Source organism: Aphelocoma coerulescens, chromosome 4 (genome assembly GCF_041296385.1).
Source record: "Aphelocoma coerulescens isolate FSJ_1873_10779 chromosome 4, UR_Acoe_1.0, whole genome shotgun sequence".
In the NCBI taxonomy this organism is placed as follows: Eukaryota; Metazoa; Chordata; class Aves; order Passeriformes; family Corvidae; genus Aphelocoma; species Aphelocoma coerulescens.
Genome location: NC_091017.1, coordinates 19,032,835 through 19,055,428, shown reverse-complemented (window position 1 = coordinate 19,055,428; position 22,594 = coordinate 19,032,835). Strand labels below are relative to the sequence as shown.

General features: G+C 40.5%; 1 protein-coding gene across 4 annotated transcripts in view; it reads right to left on the bottom strand.

Moving 5' to 3' along the window:
• Positions 1–22,594, bottom strand: part of LIN54 (lin-54 DREAM MuvB core complex component) — a 40,053-nt gene that overhangs the window by 6,194 nt on the left and 11,265 nt on the right. For 2 of the 4 annotated variants that reach the window (XM_069012955.1, XM_069012952.1), the window contains exons 2-10: positions 17,245–17,972; positions 11,509–11,629; positions 8,647–8,792; positions 7,007–7,162; positions 4,499–4,715; positions 3,709–3,782; positions 3,358–3,555; positions 1,480–1,571; positions 219–290 (exon numbers count right to left, since the gene is read on the bottom strand). In XM_069012955.1, coding sequence (XP_068869056.1) covers positions 219–290; positions 1,480–1,571; positions 3,358–3,555; positions 3,709–3,782; positions 4,499–4,715; positions 7,007–7,162; positions 8,647–8,792; positions 11,509–11,629; positions 17,245–17,937 — 1,769 coding nt within the window. In that variant the 5' untranslated portion in view covers positions 17,938–17,972. Of the gene's footprint in view, positions 1–218; positions 291–1,479; positions 1,572–3,357; positions 3,556–3,708; positions 3,783–4,498; positions 4,716–7,006; positions 7,163–8,646; positions 8,793–11,508; positions 11,630–17,244; positions 17,973–22,594 lie in introns of those variants that run through there. The other 2 variants (XM_069012953.1, XM_069012954.1) reach the window with 2 other exon arrangements.

Below are 22,594 nucleotides of genomic sequence, written 5' to 3'. Positions count from 1 at the left end.
GCAGAATTAGACCTTTTCAAATGTTATGGTCCATATAGCTCACAGGAGTTGCAAAATTACACAGGCTCTGCAACATCTCCACCAATATCCACCTTAAATCAGCATCTAGACATAAAATTTCTGATATACTTAAAACCATTATATTCTGATACTTGACACACTTTTGTGATGTTAAAAATAAGGCTTGAAAGACAGAAACTGTACTAAGCTGTACTTACAATTTCAAACACAGAGACTTAGTACAATTGCAAGGCTTCCTGGGGCGGTTTGCAGACTCAGAAGAAATAATTCTGTGGAGGGAAAAGGGCATTTATATACACACAGTTTTATCAGTTTCTTCCTATTTTAAATTCATGGGAACAGCTCATGATAAAAACTTTGAAAAAAATCTTTATATTCCCCTTGCATTAGGTTTTTGGCTGAGTGTGTTTAAGTAACTATTATAAATAGTGCCTTTCCAATCAAGAAAGAGATGGATTATTTGCTGCAAATTTGGATGCATGCCTGAAGTAGAAATTAGGCTTTAAGGCTAGAGGAAGCATAACTAAAAACTGGAGTTGGGGAAACCTTCCCCAGAATCCCTTCAAGTGCAGTGGGACCAGATCCAACCAAGATTCACACAACATGATCATGCCTTTTCTTTTGTTCTGCTCGGAATTAAAAAATCCCCAAACCCAAAAAATATCCCCTCTGGAATAATGGGAAAGCAAGCCAGACCATGCTATTCAGTTTATAGATAAATTTTATAGCAGACACAGTCTTTAACTGCTCCTAAAACTCGGATTTGGTGACACTAATCGCTTCTGATGAGATTTGTTCCATCCCTATCCAGCAATTTCTGCATGTAATACCGGGGAGATTAAATCAAACCCGTTCACTTGAATAGCTGCTTCGGGATTTGGGATTAGTTTGCATCAGTTGAGGCTGCAGCAACAAAAAGCACCTTCATGTTCACAATTTCCAGCAAACAGTAACACAAAAGGACTGTGCAGAACAGCTAAGCCTGCTGGATTGGCAAAGGGAAAATAATATATGTTAGCTGTTATTTTCATCCTTAAAGGAAAAATGCAAGACTGAAAAAACCCAAAGAAGCCTCCTATCAGGATCCATTTTGCTGTTTGGCTGAATTTCTGCATGCGTTAAGCATCTAGCTTTATGTTGTACAGAACCTCTTTCCAGCGATGTTGAGAAATAGTTGAGGCCTGTAGGTGCTGTTGCAAAATAAAAAATGAGCAACAGGGAGCTTTCAGGTCAACTTCCTGCTATATGAGTTCAAAAAACAGAAAGGAAAACAGCTCTGATCAAGAGATCAAATTGGCTCAATTGTCAGAGAGGTCCACACCCTTCAGTCAGAGGTAGTAACCACACCACAGCAGACTTGAGTGTCTTGGAAAATCCCCCAAACCAAACTCCAATACCTCATGCTTATTCAAGCAGCCTATTCTACAGGCTTTGGGATTTTTTTTCCAAAACACTTACCCGTTAAATGGCAGCCGTGCCTGGGACTGGACACTGGATGTCCCTGTGAAGCCAGTGTTGCTCGCTATAGATACATACGATGACTGTTGTAGCTAACAAAACAAACAGGTTAATGCCTGACATGAAAGAAATTAAAGCATACACTTCATATTGTACAGACTGTAACCAGTCTTTAAATCAGCTTTCCAGATATTGTTATAAAAATAACTTGCTTGTAAGTACAGTTTTAGACATAGAACTTGGACCAGGTGGCAACCTCCTGTCTCCATACTTAGCATAAAAATACTATTTTAGATTCTATTTTTGTTGTCTATTACAGTGTCTAGATCCATACAGATGACAGGGATAACACACAGAAATGTTCAGACCACGAAGAGTTCCTGCTCCTAAAAACATGTTCATTTTCCCCCTAATAGAGCAGAATCACTTCTTGCACAAATTAGTAGCTTCCTTTACATACAAGCCACTTACTATGAAAGTAAGCAAAATGGTTTGTATTCCAACTCCTTTGCATACCTGAACCCACGACTTATTTTTCATATTAAAAAAACAAAATCTCATAAAAATTGCCAAACAACACTGCTCTGGGCTACTTTCTTTAGCATTACCTACAAGCAGCTGTTAGCTCCTGCTGGGACAGGTTCTGGGGACAGACTGGCACACAGCAAGATATGGACCTATAATAGGGCCAAGCAAAAGGGGTCAGGTTGTGACTGGAACACAAACCTCAGAGGAGACGTCCAACAGATGCTAGATGCTAGCTTAAGTAAAATTTGCAGAACTAGACTGCAAGGACACAGTAACAATCTTCAGGGTAAAACTGCAACTGTGATAAAACCAAAGGGCAACCAGAAACCAGGCTGGTACCAGCAATGCTGGAGCTATGAGAGTCTTTGTTTCTACAAACCAGACTTCTGCAGAATGTTTCATTTATTCTCTTTTTTTTTTATGCTGAATGTTGGTCAGATCTTGGCAAAGAGTAAAAAACTAATCTCTCAGCCTCAGTTGGGGTGCCTGGTACCAGCTGCTTCTGACCCCTGGCAGTATGCTTAGCATTAACTAGCAACATTTTATAACGAAAACAGCCATACTCTGTGACCAAGCAGGTCACATATATGCTCCCTTTCTCCTCATCATCAGGCCCTGAAGGTCCTGTGAACCAAGCAGACAAACCAATGGGATTTCTTCTTCCCCTCACTAAAGGTCTCAGGATTCCTGGGCACCAGGCCAATTACTCTGTTCCTTACTGGCTGTGAAGGTCTCAGGCACCCAGACATCTAGGTGATGGTGATTGTCACAGAACAGGGAAGCGCAACAGCACACAGAGAACAGCTATAAAATCACGCTGTTCCAAGTCCTAAGTAATGAACCTGGACTGGAACTGCTGCTGGACACTGAGCCCTGCAACTGCCAGTGGCCAGGGTCACCTCCACTGACATCTGTCTCCTCCGAGGACTGAGTGACTTGTACTCTTTTATATGATTTTCAAGTCTAGGTTATGATTGTTAAAATGATGAACCAAACTGTGTATCAAGATCAGACCCAGTATGCAGAGGGTCTAGGTGATAAGAAATTCCAAATTGAGAGCTAGGTGATTTGAGTAAGTTTATATTGTAAATTCTGTACTATGCTACTCAAAATTGTACTACACTGATTCTGCTTATAGGAATGCTGTGCTATTATGCTAATAAAGAAACCTGTTGAGAAAATAAAGCTTTAATTGCAACTATGATTTAGTGCCATCGTCATCATTCCGCCAAGGGTGCCTAAAAGAAACTGTTGCCTCGGTGTGACAGTCACGGAGCAGGAACCTTTAAGAGAAGGCAGAATGTTCCACAAGAGCAGCATTTCCTTGAGCATCTCTGGGAAAGACTGTACCTGTGTGACATACTGAGCTGGAAGGACTGCATAGCCGACATTTCCCGTGCCAGGGGCTGGTGCCAGCACAGTCCCCGGGGGGAGGTTGGTGAGGTTGGGCTGGATCTGTGGCAGTGGAGTGGCTGGCATGATAAGTCTTTGTTGGGGCTGACTAGTAGTGACTATCTGAGAAGTCGAGTTGATTGGTTTGGGCACCACCTGGAGAGAAAAGAGGTCTTTATGAAACCAGTGCTTCACTCATTCAGAATGCACTTTTATTAACAGAACATTTGATTACAGAGCTGGAAGCAGACCTTTTTTCTGTCCAGCCAAAACAGGTCAGGAATATGACATGATTTAAACTTAGCTCACCTGTTTCACAGTCTGTGCTGGTACTATGGGAACTGACATACGCACTGGGGTCGCATTCACCACCACAGGCTTCGCTGGTGTCAAGAAACAACATCATAGGAATGTGTGTTACTCACTCCAAGTCCACAGTTCAGCCCTTCAAACTTTCACATGTGCATAACACAGAGGTACAGAACCCTCTAACTCATGGCATGCAACACTTGGGTCTAAAGAACACCTTTGTAAACAGGTATTTGGCACAAGAGTGTGTGCACACATTTCACAGCAATGGCTTAAAAAAACAGCCTGGGTGCAGACCTCCTCTGGACACTGGATTTCCCTTACAGCCCTTTTCCCTTTGAAATCTTTTATTCCATCACAGCTCTGGAAAGCATGGACAGAAACCAGCAGAAACATCTGGCACTTCTAAAGCAATTTACATGGAAGTATCTTCATGTTACAGGAGTTTTGGCAACATGCTTGTGGGCTGGCCTGCCTTCACACTTTACATATAGAGGAGATGGCAGTTGCCATGAACCACCCACAAATCTGGTAAACTAGGGAAAAGCAACCTAAAATGCTCCCAGGATTCAGGCCCAACTACAGAGTAATTTGACACAAAGGAGCATTTTCATATACAAACCAGACGTAGCAGCAGAATATGGAATTTATAGAAGTCTTACCACAAAACCAAGTACATCTGGCAGTCTTCACACATCTCTGTAATGTATTCATTTTAATCCTTACAGAACAAACATGAAAGAAAAAACCCAACAGAAGCTTCAGACAATATGTTACCACCAGCACTTACCCTGTTGCAGAGGCTGAGTATTCGTACTGGGATTTTGACTGGCAGATTGGGTTGAACTACTGGCTGTTGTGGCAGTAACGAGTCTGACATAATGGAACTTGCTTCCAGGTACCTGAATCTGCTGAACATTGGGTGCAGTTGCCAAAGGAATAATGGTCTTAAATTGAGATGTACCCACTCCTCCTACAGTAATGGTCTGCACTGCTGATTTCACAGCCTGTTAAGCCAACACAGACAGCACGAAGTTACTTGTACAAAGGCAGAAAGAACATCAGCATGTTTATTTCTCAGTTCCTTAGTGAGCAACTCTAGCACACCATTTGTACCCTTGAGAGGGAAGTCAGTTACCCCCTCCTTGCTTTCCAAAGTAGAACAGATGCAAAGAGATAAATGCCTCTCAACAGCTCAGAGTAAACTCAGTTCCATTTTCAATGTTCTACACCAAACACCAGAGTAAACTAGTATTTACATGAGTAGGGTGACTAGTCCACATCTGCCAAAACTATTTCTAGTATTTCTAGACTACAGAGAACATGGTTCGGTTTGTTTTCCACACTCAAACAACCAAACATAGAAATATTCCTACTATTAAAAGCACATGGTAAGAATCTGCAGAACAGCTTGTGCTGGACTGCAGCATGATTTATCTGCATGTGTACAGATATGTCCTGTTAAGATAGTTTGTGATTAATCCACAGAAATCACTGTGCAACCCTGGAGAGGAAAATGGAACAGAATCCTTAAACTGATGGACATCAGAAAGAGTACAAGCTGAAAAATGAAAGAAGCAAGAACAATGAGGAGTAGCAAAACAAATTCATTAAGAAAAAAGGCAAAACGGTGAAAGAAAGGGAGCTCAGCAGACCTGTGCTACCTTACAGCTGGAGGATCAGTATACCTGGAATTTGCAAAAGTTCATCTTTCCAGCTTTTCTCAAACTACAAACTAATAACAAGAAAGTTTTATTTTATTTATACACATTCATAAGTCTACTGGTTTGATAATAGCCTCTTTTTCCAGACTTGCTCAACCTCAAACCCTGATTTCTTCCTTTTTCTCCTTCCATTTAATTTCTTTTAGAGCTCAGCTTTTTATTCTCAGTATCTTTTACTATTTATATTAAGCATATTGTCCTTGGCATCAAATTTTTAAGTACTACATTTGGTTGACAGTATGATGTGAACTCTTAGGAGAGCATTTTCCCAGCTCCTCAGCTTTCAGCAACTACACAAATGAAATCTCAATTTGCACACATTTACTAGAAATACAACCTTGGTCTTCTAAAAGGTGTTTTCTTGGGATTTTTTTTTTCCTAATACATTGAAACCTTAACAGGCCAGAGCATCAAAACAAGCACTATGTGCAAGCACAGTCACAGACACTATCAAAGGGAGACCAGTATGGGCAAAGTTCTCTCTACCACACAAAGTAGAGGCTGCCATCCAAGGACAACTGGGAAAATTGTAAAATTCAAGGGACAAGTTTCTTCTAAAGGCATGTTCTGGAGCCCAGTGAAGATAGGTGAAGCCCTTGTGTTGTGTCAGATAGCTTTGTATCAGAACTCAGTATGTATACCCCACAGATATCTCCATTTTCTCTCTTAGAGTGCTTGCATTAGAGACACTTAACCTTTTAACAACTATTTCAAAAGACAGTTTTCCCTGGGGAAAAGAAATAAAATTCAAATCTCAATGGTGTCCACACCCACATATCAGCATTCCAATTATCTTCTGTATCAGTAGAATAAGACTGAATCTCTGGCCTCATGCTGTACATGCATGTCCACTCCCAGCTACATCCACACTCTGGATATATTTGCACCCATACACACCCCTTCATGTTTACCAAAACAGGAGTACAGATATTACGACAAAAAAAGATTCACCTAAGATCACAAAAGAGGAAAACAGCAAAAACTGTAGTTTGTAAGAAAGGTCAGTTTTGTCTTGTGATTTATTAATGCAAAACTATTTATAAAAGGTATTACAGAAAACCCCTTTTTTCTAGAAATGAGACATAGGAAATTAATAATTCCTAGTTCTGTAGGTTCCAGCCCATGGTGTCTTGCTTATGCAGACCTCTACAGCAGGCATATGAACTCCACTGCTGCAAACCTCAGAAACACCTGGAAAGCAGCCCTAGGCAGTGGCATAGAAACACTGGCAGAAGAGAAAGAACCACCCAAAGAACTCCTCCTTGTGTCACAGAGTTCTTCAGGTGACTTGGGAGATTCGGTATACAGAGACAAGAATTTGCACCAAGTGGGGCTTTCCAGGTTGGAAAGCTGCTTTCTAATAAATAGCATGCCCTTGTATGGGCTTGCAATGGTTTGCACCCCTCAACTGAAGAAGTATATGCTCCTCAGGGCAATACCTTTGCCAATTCCTAAGCAAACACCATTCCAAGAACACCGTCGGACAGACCGCGGCCAACCTGTGGTCCAGCACTCCCGTTTCCAGCAAGCAATGACACAGACACACCAGAACACAAAGGAAAGTCAGTCTGTACCTGGGTGGTTGTGTGGTTGACTATAGCCTTCCCAGGGGAGGAGGGTGCTGACTGCTGCACTGTGAGGATCTGCTGTCCTAACGCTACATTCAGTGGGACGCCCACCGTCTTCTGGGGGGAGTTGGGAGGCTGGGAGGCCACTGACACCACTGTTAGCTGCTTGGCAAAACAAAAAGCAGTTTAAACCTCTGTGCAGGATACAGGACCCTGGACATACACATTGCCCTCCTCAGGACAGTACAGCTCTCCATCAGAACAGAGCTCTTTCTGGGAACAAGGGACTGCATTTAACCACAAATGACACGGGTCCAGCTGCAACAACAGCAAACAGATCCCTTAGGAACTTGAAGGCATCCCTGGTTTCCAGCACCAAAAGGCTCTTGCAGAAACCCAGCACAGCATCTGGGTGAGAGTGAGGGGTTGTCTTTTCATCTGTTTTGTTGTTGTTTTTTTTTTTAAGGAAACTATCCCATTGAAGCCTGAGCATTGTCAAGAGGGATCTTCTTTAAAAGCTTTATAACTGGTACAATGACTGTTTCATCGTAAATAGAAATTTTAAAGAAAAGCTGCTGAAAAGAAAAAAAAATTCTCATCTCACACTACTGATTCAGTCAAAGTATAAGAACATGAGTACTTTAAAATCCACACTGCAGTTTCCCACAGAGATCCAGTCTTCTGACCACATCTCTGCAGAATGCAGTGTTTGAACACTCTGTATAACCATACCCCTTCCAAGGCTGGTTTTCTACTTTTTGTTCTAAACTTCCCTATGTTTTAAGAAAAATCAGATACTTAGAATTACCTATCTACAGTAAATTCAAGATGTAACCCTAAAGAGTCTTCACACTCACTCCTAGTTAAAGAAAGTAACTTTAGAATCAAAATTAACTTCTTTATGTTGCTTCTTTTAGTAATAATTGTCAAACACAAGTCATTTACTCCATCTGTGTAAACATTACATCACTAAAGCACTGCCAAACTAAAATAATTCTTCACTCTTACTTTGCTTCTCATACATGATACTTAGTTTGCCTGCACTGTGCATCTTGTCCCCCTGCCTACCTTTCTCCAGCAATATTCCTCTTCTCAGGACAATTATCAAAATCTAAACCACAAGTGTCACCTTGACCTGTGCCAATCTCCAGCTCTGTGTTTGTCAAGGACCATTGCAAATCTCATCTACTTTAGAAGTGATAGGGAAGACTAAATTGCCTGTGCAGTAGCAGGCAATGGTTAATAAGGGCTGACCTATTAATATTATTGAGGTCTCCTCTTAAAACAGCCTGCTGACGTTTTATGAAGGCATTAAAAATAGTTTGAGTGCTTGGCTAAGAGAGAACAGCTGCTCTCAGAATGGATGCTTAGGGAATGGCAAGAAATGGCAGGAATGGGAAACTATGCAGTAATGCATATCTACTTAAAACCATAGTAAGGGAGCCAGTTGAAAAAAATCTAAATTAGGGCATTACCACAGATCATTGTGATGCGAAATGGAGACTCTGGAGATATTTTTATGGACTCTGGAGATATGTTTATTATCTCTGGAGAGACAATAAACAGCTTGTAGCAAAGACACAGAGAACTCCATTCAGACCACTGTGCAGGAGGGATAGAAGGCTGCAGCCAGAACAGGTCCTTACCTTATTGGGGGATTTGAGTGGTGAGATAGCTATTTTATTCGGTGTCTGTTGTGTTGTTGTACTCAGAGATGATCCAATGACTCCGCTCTCAGAGATCGTTATTGTCTTTGGTGGTGTCCCTGGAGCAGACTGTGAAAAAACCCTACCTATAAACAATGAAGATACCATCAGCTCCAGTTATCCCTGGTCACATTAACTTTTAAAGCAAAGTTTTCCCTGCCATTTGTGCAATTGAGCCCTACTTCTGAGAGTGTACAATCTGGCAGGAAGGACACTGGCATTCTTTAAGTTAGATTTAGCAACAAAGAAGAAAATAATTGTCATTATTACAAATAAAAAGACAGCTCTCTTGGGCTTTTAAAAAGAGCCAAAATGCACATTGAGCTTTCTGTGCCATTCAGCTGATAATTCTTGACAGCCAGGATAGCATCCTGAGGAGCAGAGCCCTCCAATACACCTGCACCACACACAAACACCCAGCCAGCTGGCAGTTTCCTGGGAAAGCCCTGGGCTGCTGCCAACGTACAGAGAAACTGAGCATCTGTGGGGGACAACTTCCTTTAAAATCTCAGCCATCAAAAATGAGCTGTGTTACAGTGACCAAGAAAAAGGCATTTGGTCTGTCTACAATCAACTCTGAGGTTTCTTGTTTGGTTTTTTGTCCTGTTGATGATTGTTTCTTTCACTGCCTAACAGTTTTTAGTCACACTACCACCCATGTTTTCATGTGTGTGTCATACATTCTCTGTCTTTTTACAATGCCATAGAAGATTAAACATCAAAAACAGCAGCTCCAAAACATGACATCAGTTTCAGGAATATTGCAAAACTCCCAGAATGGAAAACAGATTTTTTTTTTTTCCATACTTTCTAAGTTTCTTTCCAAAGAGTGCTTGACCACTGAGCTTTCCTCTGCTCCACTTTGGTTCAGACTCATTTCTGTCATAGCTTCTGTCACCCATTCTCTTGTACTACATTTATAAAAATAAGAAACAAACAAACAAATACCAGCATAACTTTTCCATCCAAAATCAACTAGTGGCATAACAATTAAAGTCAACTGGAACTAACAAGAAAAAGCACTATCCTCATGGAAAGCTGATTTCCTCTGAGGTCTATGTGCTCTAAAATAACCACTTTTGTGCAGTCTAACTAACAGCATTGATAAGTTGCCAGCAGCTGCTAAAGCCACATGCAATCTGAAGAATCTCAAGTCTGTAGGGATTTTCACCATCTAGAGGTTTCAATCCTTTGAGTTATTTTCTTGGTGACAGCTTTCCATTTCTTACTACAGCCCCTCTGCACCCCTTGGCATCATGTAATGGGTTGAAACTGAGTTGATGGATGAGCTTCCCAAACAGAATCTGGTTGCTAATATTGACAAGTCTTTCACATTTACAACTTCCACCTCAGCTTGCAGGAATTTCCAGCCAATTAAAAATATTTATCAGATTCATGAAAACATGCAAACAAAATCAAAACACAAACCACAACTGTTATACCTTCCCTAAAGTGATGCCAGCCTCCCAAAGTTCACAAGCTGTGCTGGCTGTTTGGAACAGTGAGGGAAAAACTGATATTTAAAGATTTCCATCTCAATGAGTAAGCAACTTTACCTCCCACTGATGCTTCTCTCACAAGCTCAGGCACAGGTGATTTTTCAACATACTGATTTAAAAACTGCAAGTAATTTCTAATGTTTTTGGGTTGTGTTTTTTGTTTGTTTGGATTGTGTTTTTAAACACACAAACAGCTTAATTCAAGTATTTATAAGCATAGCAATCTTCTTACAGGTCTGTATATTTGGTAGGGAATTTGAGAAAGGGGACAAACTGGGGAGTGGGATGGGGAATCCCTCTTTCACCTGAAACACAGGTCAGACTGCAGGCAGCCTGACAACTCAAGAAAAAGGTTATGTTCCAGCTATGGGCCATTCACTGGCATCTATCAGTGTTTTGAATACAGGAGAGAGTTGCATACTTCTAAAAACCAGCTCAAGTCCCAGTGCTGTAAAGACTTAACAAATCTGTTTAAATATGTAGGAAAGATTTTAGACCTACTTAGGCTGATCAATCTGTAAGCAGTTAAAGACATCCTTTAAACCTCTAAAGATGACTCCGCCTTCCTACATTTGTCTTTTTCAGAAAAATTAGGCGTCTAAGATGTTTAGCAACAGATACACTGCCATTATAAACAAGGTATTACACTGTGGTTTTTTTCTTTAATTTTGGTGGTGTTTTTGTTGTTATTCTGTGGTTGGTTGGGCTTTTTTTTTTTAAGGATATATAGATTTGTTTTCCAAAGAGAGAGACCATTTGTTATTTATCTTAATTACTTTCTTAGGCACTTCTGTGATAGTTATTTTTAAAGTAGGTGAGCAATTTAACAAAAACAACACAGCTTTATTCATTTTCTTCATTCAAACATTTTTTTCTGTTACTTGCATGTATTGCATTTAAGTCCAACTATAAGCAGATTAAAGTAATACAAAAGCATGTGTCTCCCTTTCCCCCTGTGTATTTATATAATGTTTCTACAAAAACTTTCTGTTTATCAAGTAATCTTTTCTGTGGCTCTGGGGTATTTTCTTCTCCTCCCCAAAATCTGTGAAGTAAAAGTACCTTGCAGTAAAAGCAACTCTGCAATTACAAAGGTTATTCTAAATGAGTTAAGTATAAAGGTACCAACAACTTCATTTATCTGCTTCTACCCAAAAAGCTTTCTGACTTTTTTTTCCAATTGCTTGAGGTACTCTGACAGAAACTACAGTAAAATCGTTGAGACAGAAGAATTTCTACAATTACCATTTCTTTGAAAAGCCTTTAAAAAATGGTAAAGCAAAACAAGTCAAAGTAGTACAACCTGCAATGACTGGTGACACTTGAGTGGTCTGCCCTGTAACAGCTTTGCTATTGATTGGTTTTGCAAATATCAGCTTGGTGATCACCGGGCCAGAAGTTGGGGTTCGAGTCTTCTTCGCAATCTAAAAGATGGAGGAAAAAAGATCTAAAGTAATTTGAGCATTTTGGATCTAAATTATTGTATTGTTAAGTACATTAAAAAATAAAAAGGGCAATACTCGCACACATAATTAGAAGAATAACTGTGTATCGTGCATTTCACCTCCATTTCTCCCTATGGAAAGAACTAGGAGATTATCCTTGACACTTTAGAATGCCAGCTACCAAAGTAGGATAGCCAAATCCCTCTCAGCTTTTTCATAAGATAGCTCTCTGTGCAAACATCTCATTTTCAAGATGCTGGAATTACTTCTTACATGTGGTTGGTCTACATAAAAATGTTAAAATTAAATGCAGAACTCTCAGTATGTGAAGCTTTAAATGAAGTCACTTTTTTTCAGCCAACCAGGAAAAACTTGTCCCCCAGTGACTTAAATATGACCACTACTGCTCTGAAACATTTCTTGACCATTTTGACACAGCAGCAAACTTGTTTTGCAAATGGGGAAAACGCCTTCTGAAACAGCTCCCAAAAGTACATGGATCATCAGTGCCTGAAAGTTTTGAGTACTCACTAGTCAAGAACAAATCAGTTGGCTACCTCTAAGTACAAGGGGATCTATTTTCATATTGTAATCCAGTCTCCTGAAACACACCTGGACCAAGAACATGTACAGCAATTCAATGACAGATCACTTCAGTTTGAAATCTTTGTAAGCAAGAGCTTTAGTCTTAAAAGTTCTAAAGAAGACTTTCCCCCCTTTTCCACATAGAGAAGTTAGCTACCAGATACATTTATTCCAACAGTTTTTATACACTGGCACCCAGCTAGTGAATAGTTCAATTTAGAGGTTGACTTTTTCCAGACTTTTAACCTGCTGACTGCAGAGGCTGCCTATGGATGTGGCCCGAGTCTATGTGAGCAACTGGAAGGCATTACTGAAGCCCTTACACCTGCCCACCCCGCAGGTCAGGCACATCCTGCCTTTCCTCCACCACACACCCTCAGGCACATCCTGTGGGCAACAGCCATCAGCTCCAGCAATATCAGAGAGGCACAACATTACAACATCCACGTGGGGAGCCACCTCTCAGAGGCACAAAACCACCTTTATTACTCAAGCAGCTAAATCTGAAATCTGCCTGACGTGCAAAGATACAGAGCTGACAGCTACTTTTGACAGCCTGAGAAAGTTACGAATGCTCAAATGAAGCAATTGAGTAGGCTGGAAGTTATGGTTTCCTACACAAAACCCTATCTATAGAATTTGTTGCCTGAAAACACCTTTTTTACAATCACTTAAGGCCAAAACATTCAAAGTATTCAGAAGCATGTAAATTCCTCAACTGCTCCACAAAAAGCACATGTGAGGCTGTCCCAGTTCCTAGTAGCACAGTCATGGCACAGCCTGGGAAGCTGGAGCTCCCCTCTGCTACGGCACCAGAGCCCTGCAGGCTGCTACGGAAAGCCAAGGGCACCTCCGTGTGCCCGAGCTATGCCCAGCCAAGGGAAGCCAGCAAGGAGCAGCTCTGACATCAGGCACTACCAGAGAATGGATCTCATTTAAAGGAAGCCACATGCTGCTCCTCAGATACAGTACAGCTCCTCAGAGGAAAGCTCCATCTCAGAACAAATACGCTGCTCCTCAGGCACATTAGGTGCTTTATAGGTGAAATACAATTGTCAAGGCTTTAAAATGAAACAGAGGAGAAATAAACCTGTTCTTTTTGGAGATATATTAACTAACACTTTGAAACATAACTTCTTTGAAGAAGGAAGCTTCACTCACAGCTCTGTTCACAAATTTAACTCAAAGCCATTTTAACATTTCAAGGATTCAATTATCTTAGCACATATACAACTGATAGATGAGCAGACATTTTATCTGTTATTTTTTTTTCAGCTTGGACACATTTTAATTTCTGATAAATTCTACACATTTCATCTGCTTGATTTGAGATTTCTGTTTTGCTTAAATTAATCTTACCCTGCCATAAGGTATTATTGCAACTCAACTGCTATTGCTTTTTCTCTGAAGTGAGAGCAAAGTCTGGCTCAGAAAATGTGAACACACAGCAGGAACAGCCAGCTCTGGATAACAGCAGTTGTTTCCCAGTAACAGTCAATAAATGTGCCTAAATGACTTACATGAATGCATGTAAAATACTAGCAACGATTAACACCAAGTATTTCAGAAAAACCCTTAAAAATCCCAAAGTAACAGGTCAACACAAGCAGCCCTGCTTCCCTCATACTCAGCTTGCAGTATCCTCCTCAAATAAATTTCCCCCTGCTTTTTAGGTGAACTGTTTGTCGACAAAGAAGGAGGTCTAATAAACAAGTGAATCCCCTCAGGGCTTAGGAAACAGCAAGACAAATGTGGTTGGTTATAAATGAGGAACAGCACTCCTGCCCTTCCTGCTGCCAAGTGAGCCTTTCTGAGGTTTGTGCCACTAGATTACCCCAGCCACCAGGGAGAGGCTTCTAGGCATCACTGTGAAACTCACTACCCATTTCAGTAGAGAAAAGTAGAGAAGCCAGAGGAAATAATCAAGATGCCCTTTTGATACTTCAGAACAGGCAAGCTCTCTGGAGCACTCTGCCATTGCCTGTACGGATCACAAGAAGCTTAACATTATCCCCCTGCCTATGCAAGCTAAGCATGCTCTCTCCAAGTTACTTTGAGTTAGACTGCAAAAATATTGCCTGGAGCAACAAGTTCTTCTGCAACAATATTATTATGTATGGGACCACACACCAACCTTCTTTCCCCTACAGAAGTCAAGAGATTTACCTGCAGGCAACTTGACATAAAGGGTCAAGTTATGTCTTCCTAAACACTCTCCACTAAAGATGAGCTAGCAAGTTCATATGGCTGGACTTTGTTTTCAGTTGCCAGACTCTGTTCTATTCATACAGAAATAGGCACACTCATTCCTCACATTTACTGCTGGATATCCACATAGTCAGCTACCACAAAGAAGCTAACACACTATAAATCCACTCCCTAGATGACCTCTTGGGAGCCTGTCCATGTACCCACTCTCTGTGTAATTTATATTTGGTGTAGTATGAAATATCAGGGACTCCAGAAATAGAAAAGGACCGCTTACTTCAGAGATGAAGAAACTGAACTAGGAATGGGCATTTGAGGTTAGCGAGTGGACAAGGTCCCTTTTCAGTGATGAGATGAAGACACAATGATGGCTTAGCAGCTGCCTTGCCATGGTAGCAACGATGCTGTGGACACTGTTGAAACCAGAGCCAGTTACCACAGCAAAACAAGCACAGGTCAGACTTAATGACAGCCATGGCGACGTGTCTGGACGCTTGGTTCAGAGTCACATGCAAGGCCAAACTCCTGCTTAATGCACCTGGATTAAAGTAGTAGAGCAGCAGGCACACCACCACTTTTAAGGCTATAGGCAGGCAGGAGCCACAGGCTGAAAGCAAATGCACTTGCCCAACAGTTTTTTTCCACACATCCACAGCAGTAGTTTCAACTAAATCAGGACAACCTGCTAAGGACAGTAATTAACTTCTGGATATAGATAAGGCCAAAGGCCCTGACACACTTTACACCTCACAGTTTCATACATCTAGACCTGTAAGTGGAGAAGGAGCCAAGTTCCAAGAAACATTTTGCTGAACTCTACTAATTATGCCTTGGGTGCTGAGACTTCAACTGTCACAATTAGATTACAAGATTAGATTAGAAGTCAAGGCAACTGAATTTCTCTAATGATATGCAAAGCCCCTATGACAGTGACCACAAGAACTGATAAGAGCTCTTTGTCATCTAAACTTTATCAGTTCACTTTTCAGCACCAAGTCAAGCTCCTGTGCTGCCCTCCATCTGAAATACCTTAGTCATAAAGCCACAAGACCTGGGGGGAGGCAGGGAGGCATTCACAGCCTCCTTTTCCACTCACTGAAAGCTTATGGAGCTCGTTCAGGGTGATGGGGTAAATGAACCACTTCTTTTCTAAGACAGGGACTCAAGGTGTGTGTTACCTCCCCTGACATTCAGGGTAGAGTACAGCAAGAATCTCTCACCCAGCCTCATACATCACTCTGATACTTTAGCTATTTTCTACAAGGAAAAGCACTGTCTGAAGTGCTAATGCAATCCTTTTCCCTGCAATATCGGGTGCTAACCTTGCCTTCTTGCTTTTCATTTCTACTTCCTCCTCTCCTTATGGGAAAAAAGGACTGTCAAGTGCTAACAATTCAATCTGTTTTGCAAAAGGAACCAATGGCTTAACAAAAAGAAACCACAACAAAACACATTTACCCAAACTGCAATCAACTAGATTTAAAAATGGATGCAAGTCCACTAGTAAGAGCTTCTGCTAAGGAACCTGTAGAATTCCCAGTGGCAAAGGGCAGAGGTCAATGGCCAAGTCGCTGTATTTCAGTCACTCATAGCACAAGTCATCTCATGCAAGGAAAAACCACATCACAGCTAAGTCGTTCTCCTCAGTTTCCTGAATCTGTCACTTAGCAATGAATAATGAAGCAAAGTAACAGGAACTGATCCACTCTTAAGTGTTCCTATGCTGAGTAAAGAGCAGAGACTTTCTTGAGAGCTACAGCGACAATCATTTATGTTTCAAATGGCTATTACTAAATATGTTTCCACAGATACAATGTAGCAACAAAAAAGAAGAAAGTAGAAATTGGCGCAGGAATCACCTGCAGCTTTAAAAAAATATTCAGAATTGATCTCATTCACCTGCCATGAAACACTAATCAAGGAACATTTGGCTAATGAAATGCTTTAAACTTCGTCATTTTTTATGTGCAGCTGATTATTTTTAATAGCATACTTAAGAGTTTAATTTCTCATTTCATTTAGACAGTAAAATAAATATTTTTCCATCATAACCTGCATTGAGTTCTACTTATCCTTCACTTTAAGAGGTCTTATTTCTGCCTCACTGCCAACTAGAACAAAGTCACTCACATTTAGTTCTGCCACATAGCAGATGAGAATCAGACACTTTGGGTCATAACCCAAGTCTTTTCAACACGTTTTCAGATCCAATCCGATTTTCTGTGGTTTCAAATATCTCAAGATCCATGCCAGAGATTGGGAACAAAACCTCAAAGTGTTCAGCTTATGACAGTGCCTAGCCCATCATCATCTATTAACAAGCTTAACTAGATTTGAGGCAGACAAGATACACCTTTCTGTTCTTTTTCAGATGCTAGAAGTTTTTTTCAGACAGTTTATTTAAACAAACTGAATGTAATAGGCAAAAGCTACTCTTCCATAAAGGAGTGTATACTCTGAATAAAGAGCAACAGGCATATAGAGTTGAATTCAGTCCTCCTGAAAACATGCAGGATTTATTTTTATAAAATGAAAATAATGAGAAAATTATCTTAAATTTACTGAATAGTTCACTTTCTCTGAGGTAAACCCTATGTTTCTAGACAGTAGCTAGAGGCAAACAGCATAAAATGGCAAACACATCCACAGATGAAAGCATGGGCTAAGAGCAGCATTGTATTTAATACAAAGAATAAATGCAAAGGCTGAAAGCAACAGTGTGTCAATCAGTGCAGGAAACAGACAACAACTGCAGCAACAGAACTGGTTTTAAGACGTTTCATCAGCATAACTCATTTTACCTGTACTGTTTTTACTTGCTGGGACTGCAAGACAGAGGGCTGGGCTGCAGTGTTTATCAGCTGACTTCCCTGCGTCAAAGCTGAGACACCCACAACAGGTTTCACTTCCGACCGACCTCCAATGACAACTTTGATCTGCTGGCCTTGTACCTTGGAGTCTCCACCCTGGGCTTGGGACACGGCCTTCTGTGACTGTGGGAGCTGGCTGTGGGGTAATGCTAAAACAATAGGCTGGCCAGACTTGCCCAAAGTTGTTACAATCAGCTTTTGCCCGTCCGGTTTAATACTCTGACTGCCTATTTTAATATCAGTGGCCTTGTTCAGAATAATCTGATTGGCTGAGATAGTGACAGGGGTCTGAGCACCAAGTTTGTGGAGGCCACCTGGAAAGGCAGGCTTTACAGCTGCATTCACATCAGGGCTTGGGGCTGTGGTGTTCAGTGCTGCATCTCCTGAGTGGCTGCTGGGCGCAGGAACTGATTCCGTGGTGACTGCGGCTGTAGTCGTGGCTGAGGAGTCGCTGGTGGAGCTTATGTTCACTATTTCTTCCAGTTCTGTTTCCATGGGAATAGACTCTCCCATCGGCGAAGATACGATAACGGCCTCGATGCTGTCATCTTCCACCAGAGTTATGCCAGTGTCCATGATTTCCTCAGGGAGCAAGCTGTTGACTTCTGCTGAAACCACCTCCATTTTAGTAGCTGTGGCAGGGATGGCCGGAACAGGTACTGCAATATTTTAAAAAGTTATTGGCTTCCAGAAAACACACATTTTCAAAATATTACCAAAGAAGAAAATATAGTAGAATTTTTTCAGACTGAAAGTATTGTGCATGCACAGGAGAGATATCATGGGAAAAAAATGTTACTAAAACGTAACACATTAAGCTGAACTTACTCTCAACCATAACGTAAACCAAACCTCTACAACATCATTCACTGAAGTCAGATGAAGACATTACCAGTCCACTCTTCACAACACAGTACACAAAGAAGCAGTGTTTCCCCGCTGAAGATACAGGCACAGACATTTAAATTCATTGAAGTATAAAGCAAGAGTTAAGTAGCTTTAAAAAAAATCCAGTAGATGACGATGATGTCTTCTCATACATGTCAACATTGATTAGCAGGTTATCTTGCTCAAGAGACTTGTTATCCATTTTGGAAATCTCAGAAAAACAAATGACAGCTTAGTGATGGACTTGAACAACCCCAAAAGCTCCATCAACAGCCACCTACCCCAGGATCAAGCCAAAGCCCACTCACAAGATGAACAGATAATCCCTTGATGCTGGCTATGAAAAGAAGAGCTCAGTAATTTTTTTCCTCAATACTCACCAGAAAATGTAACACACAAATTCATGATTAATTTGAAAGGTGCTCTAAACACAAAACAACTAACACCCCATATGAAAGAAAACGGAATTTTTTAGAGAGTACCCAAATTATATATTAAACAAACCCATGCAGTGAGATTCAAAGCCAGAGTCACTTCCACTTGAGAAACCTTACAGACTTTGCTGGAAATGGTCTGTACCATTCCCCTAAAGCTGTCAGAGTCTGAAAACAGATCAGCTTAATAAGGCATTTTCTGCACTTGCTGACCCCATGAGCACACTTGGGCACTGGATGGGTGAGCACACCACGTGGGTCTGTGTGTACATGCTCCTGAGTACTAATCATAAGCTCAAGGGGACAAAATCCTTGCAAATTCTGTTTCCTACTTGCTAGGAGAAGCAGAGCTGGGTTTTAATACTAATTCATGAGGAACTGTGCCAGTAAAAACACTGACCAAATGCTGAGGTGACATTGTTTCCTCAAGTCATTGTGGGCCCGTTTTGTACAGCAGCTAAGTACAGAACAGCTGCATTACACCCACGAGGTGGAAGGAGTGGGGAAAAAAACCCTGCTAGAATTACACAGTTTCCATGCTGAGCTCCAGAGTCTAAGCTGGAGCAGTCCTGGCCTCCCTGATTGCCAAGGGTGCCACTCTGATCCTCCTCACCTCAGAGTGCCAGCCAGATCAAACTGCCATGACACTCAAGAAGTCTGAGCTGTGAAAGAACTCAACTGACAGTCAAACTCAGGGCTCACTCACTGGCAGGCATTTAAAGATACAAAGTTATCTGATGTCACTGCCAGAAATACCTCCTTTGGAAAGCATTTCTCCCAAAGTAATAATGCTTGCACAGTGATGCCAGCCCTGGTAACCAGCTCTAGACAAAACAGCCAGCTCCTAAGGACACATTAGTAATAGTATCAGATTGCTGCCTTAAAGTCAAATAGGTTAACTGCATAGATGATTACTCAAAAATAGGAATAGTAAAAGTAGACTATGATTTTGAAGACAGCCTATGTTAAGCCCTATTTCAGACACAAAAAAACTAAACCTCAAACCAAACCATTGTCCTGTTCTATACTGATATGCACACAGGGCTTGGATCCAGAAGTTAGACTCCTAGTGTCAAGCACAATCCATGCAATGATTGCCTCCAAGTCTGAAAAGGAGAGACTCATCTAAATCAGACAGTGGGAAAGTCACCTCACTCTGTAATTATAAATAATTTTAAATAACTTGCTTTTGGTTTGCATTTGTACATGTTTTTCCCAAGAAGAAAGGTCATTCTTAGTATCTCTTAACAGTATGACCATGAAATACTTAAATATACCTAAGTAGTTTTATAGTTCAACAGTTATTTGCCTTCTTCATCCTTGCCATTTGGTCATGTTACAAAGAAGTAAGTGGTTATTAAATACCTATATCTAGCTGAAAGTATATTTATATTAACATACATGGAGTCAGGCTTTTAGACAGCATTTTGAGTCCAAACCAACCACTTGCAAGTCAGAATGCAGAAGGAAAAGAAATACATCACATCACATCTGGAATCCGAAACTGAGAAGTGAAAAGGAAAGAAACATTACTCATAGTTACTGGATTAACAGTTTATAGCAATCACGTTGGAGGATTTTGCAGTTATCAGGTCATTTTAAACTTAGCTTCCATTAATGTATTCAGGCTAGTGTGCTCAGCAACAGCAAAAAAGAACCATAACACAACCCACTTGTTTTATTTCTTCACTGCATATTGGACATGACTGAAATAGATACGTGAAAGGCAATAATTAAAATCTCATCCTGGCTATACCAGAGGCTGCTGTCAAAGGCAGCTTCAACATCCCTGCAGATTTTTACTTTTTGGTATTTAGCCAGGATTTCTCAACAGTTCAGCTGTTTATTTTTTACTAATGCTTTTATACTGTTTCCATTTTTCCAGCTCCTCTACTAAAGTGATTACCAACAGTAAAAGCATGCCAACCTCTTTTAGGATCTTAACAGCCTTGAGGTTGTCAAGAAAGGGTAGAGAATTATTTTAACTATTTAAAACCCTTGTAAGTTCCCTTCACTTCAGCAGTTATGCTCTGAGTACTGGATAATGCAAGAGTTCTAACTACAACCCCTTGAAAAGATGCATTACTAAGTGTTTACTCAAAACCTGAAGAAAAAAAAGCAATCTAGACCAAGAAAGTGTTTAGGCTTCAGACCGGGAAACTTGACAAAAATCCTAGGTTCAGATTACTAAACAGATAATCTTGGCCTAAAAATTAATGGCCATACAATTAAATAAAAGTTCACAAAGAAATCCACATAATGAAGATTTGTAAACATAGCTCAGCACACCCAACCAGCCACATACATTAAAAAAATAGAGACTAAAGCATATTGTCAGCAAAGTCTTGGACCAACAACTTTGAAAAGTGCTAGGTACAGCAAGGAGGAGGAGAGGAAAATACTCTCAGTTTGAGCAAACCACCTGTGATCATCCTACTCATAAAACAGATTCCTATTCTTGATAGTCACAAAGAACAATATATCTATGATGGTGTAAAGGATAAAGAGGATTTGTAAGGAAGAGGATAAAGAAGACCAGGATTGTTGGCAAAAATACAGAATGGTGTCTGACAGGTATCTGTGAATTTTCATCTTTTTTCTCTGTCACTGCAAAATCTTTAAGAAACTCTGTTAAAAGTATTGAGATCAATCATATTAACATCTTTGTTGATAAAATACTAGAACAGCCACACTAAACAGGAAAACAACAACAACAAAAAATCAATATAATAAAACACAGTGATCTACAAAGAAGTAAACAAAATGCAAGACATAACAATGCTTGTACTTCTCAGCAACTGCATTTTACTACATGCAGAAACATCTCCATTTCACTAAGAATAGCCAACCTTCCAGCCTGCAACCATGAGCTGTTTGAGTACAGTGACACCTTACAAAACCATCAGCAAGGCTATGTACTGCAAGCAAAATACATGTTCATAAATTCAGATTACACAGAAACAAGGCTTCTGAGACCACCTTTACACAAACTCCTGGGAAGGTGATGCACGTTAGCAAGGCCATGACAACGAAGCAGAGGACCAAAGGGACTCATCACCATTTGTGGCTGCTTTAGTGAGCCCCTTCTCATTCTCTTTTCAGTGCACAGCACTGGCCTGGTGGCACTCAGCCATGGGAACACTCTGGTATAACTTGACAGATTTAGGAACACTGGCCAGACCTGCCTTGAGTCATTGGCAATGTTCATTTCTTAACCAAATTCTCAAGTGTCACTTTCACCAGAAAATAAGGAAATCAAATTAGTAACAGCTTCTGTATGCACACCTTGTGAAGTACAAAACAAACCCACACCACTCAAAACCAAAAGCCTGATAAATGCAATACACCTAAATGGGCTCCTAAAGCAGCAGGGATTCTCTTGGGATCAGCAAGAAAAATCTAAGTGAAACTAAATATCATTGCCAAATACAGAAGTATCTGCTAGTAGTTCTTTAAAGCTGGGACAGATACACTTAAGAGTAGCACTATTAAGAGCCAAAAAGTGCAAATATTTTCAACTTCTGAGCTAAAACTCAGAAGTTGCAGAAGTGCAAAAACCCTTAAAAGGAGGTATGAAGAAGAACAATAAAGCCTGCTCTCAAGAAAGGGGAGAATGAGGCTGAAAACCCGAGTCAGATGAATGGCAGAAAAGTAAGAGAGGACAACCTAACAAGTAATTGTTCACTGCAAGTACAGTGGACTCTAATGAAAATAAATACAAAAGAATGCAGTATCACCAGTTAGTCAGTACAAAAGGGGTAACATTTGGAATTTCCATTGCTGAGACAAAAATATGCCAACACCATCTCTTCTCTTTCCAATCAAGGTGCAGCAGAAAACTGTCAGCAGGCTATAGCTTACATTTGAGGATTTTAAAACTCAAAAATTCCACAATATTTGTATGGTTACATTCATAAAATTGGCATATTTAAACCTTAACTAGCAAAGGTTTAAAAACA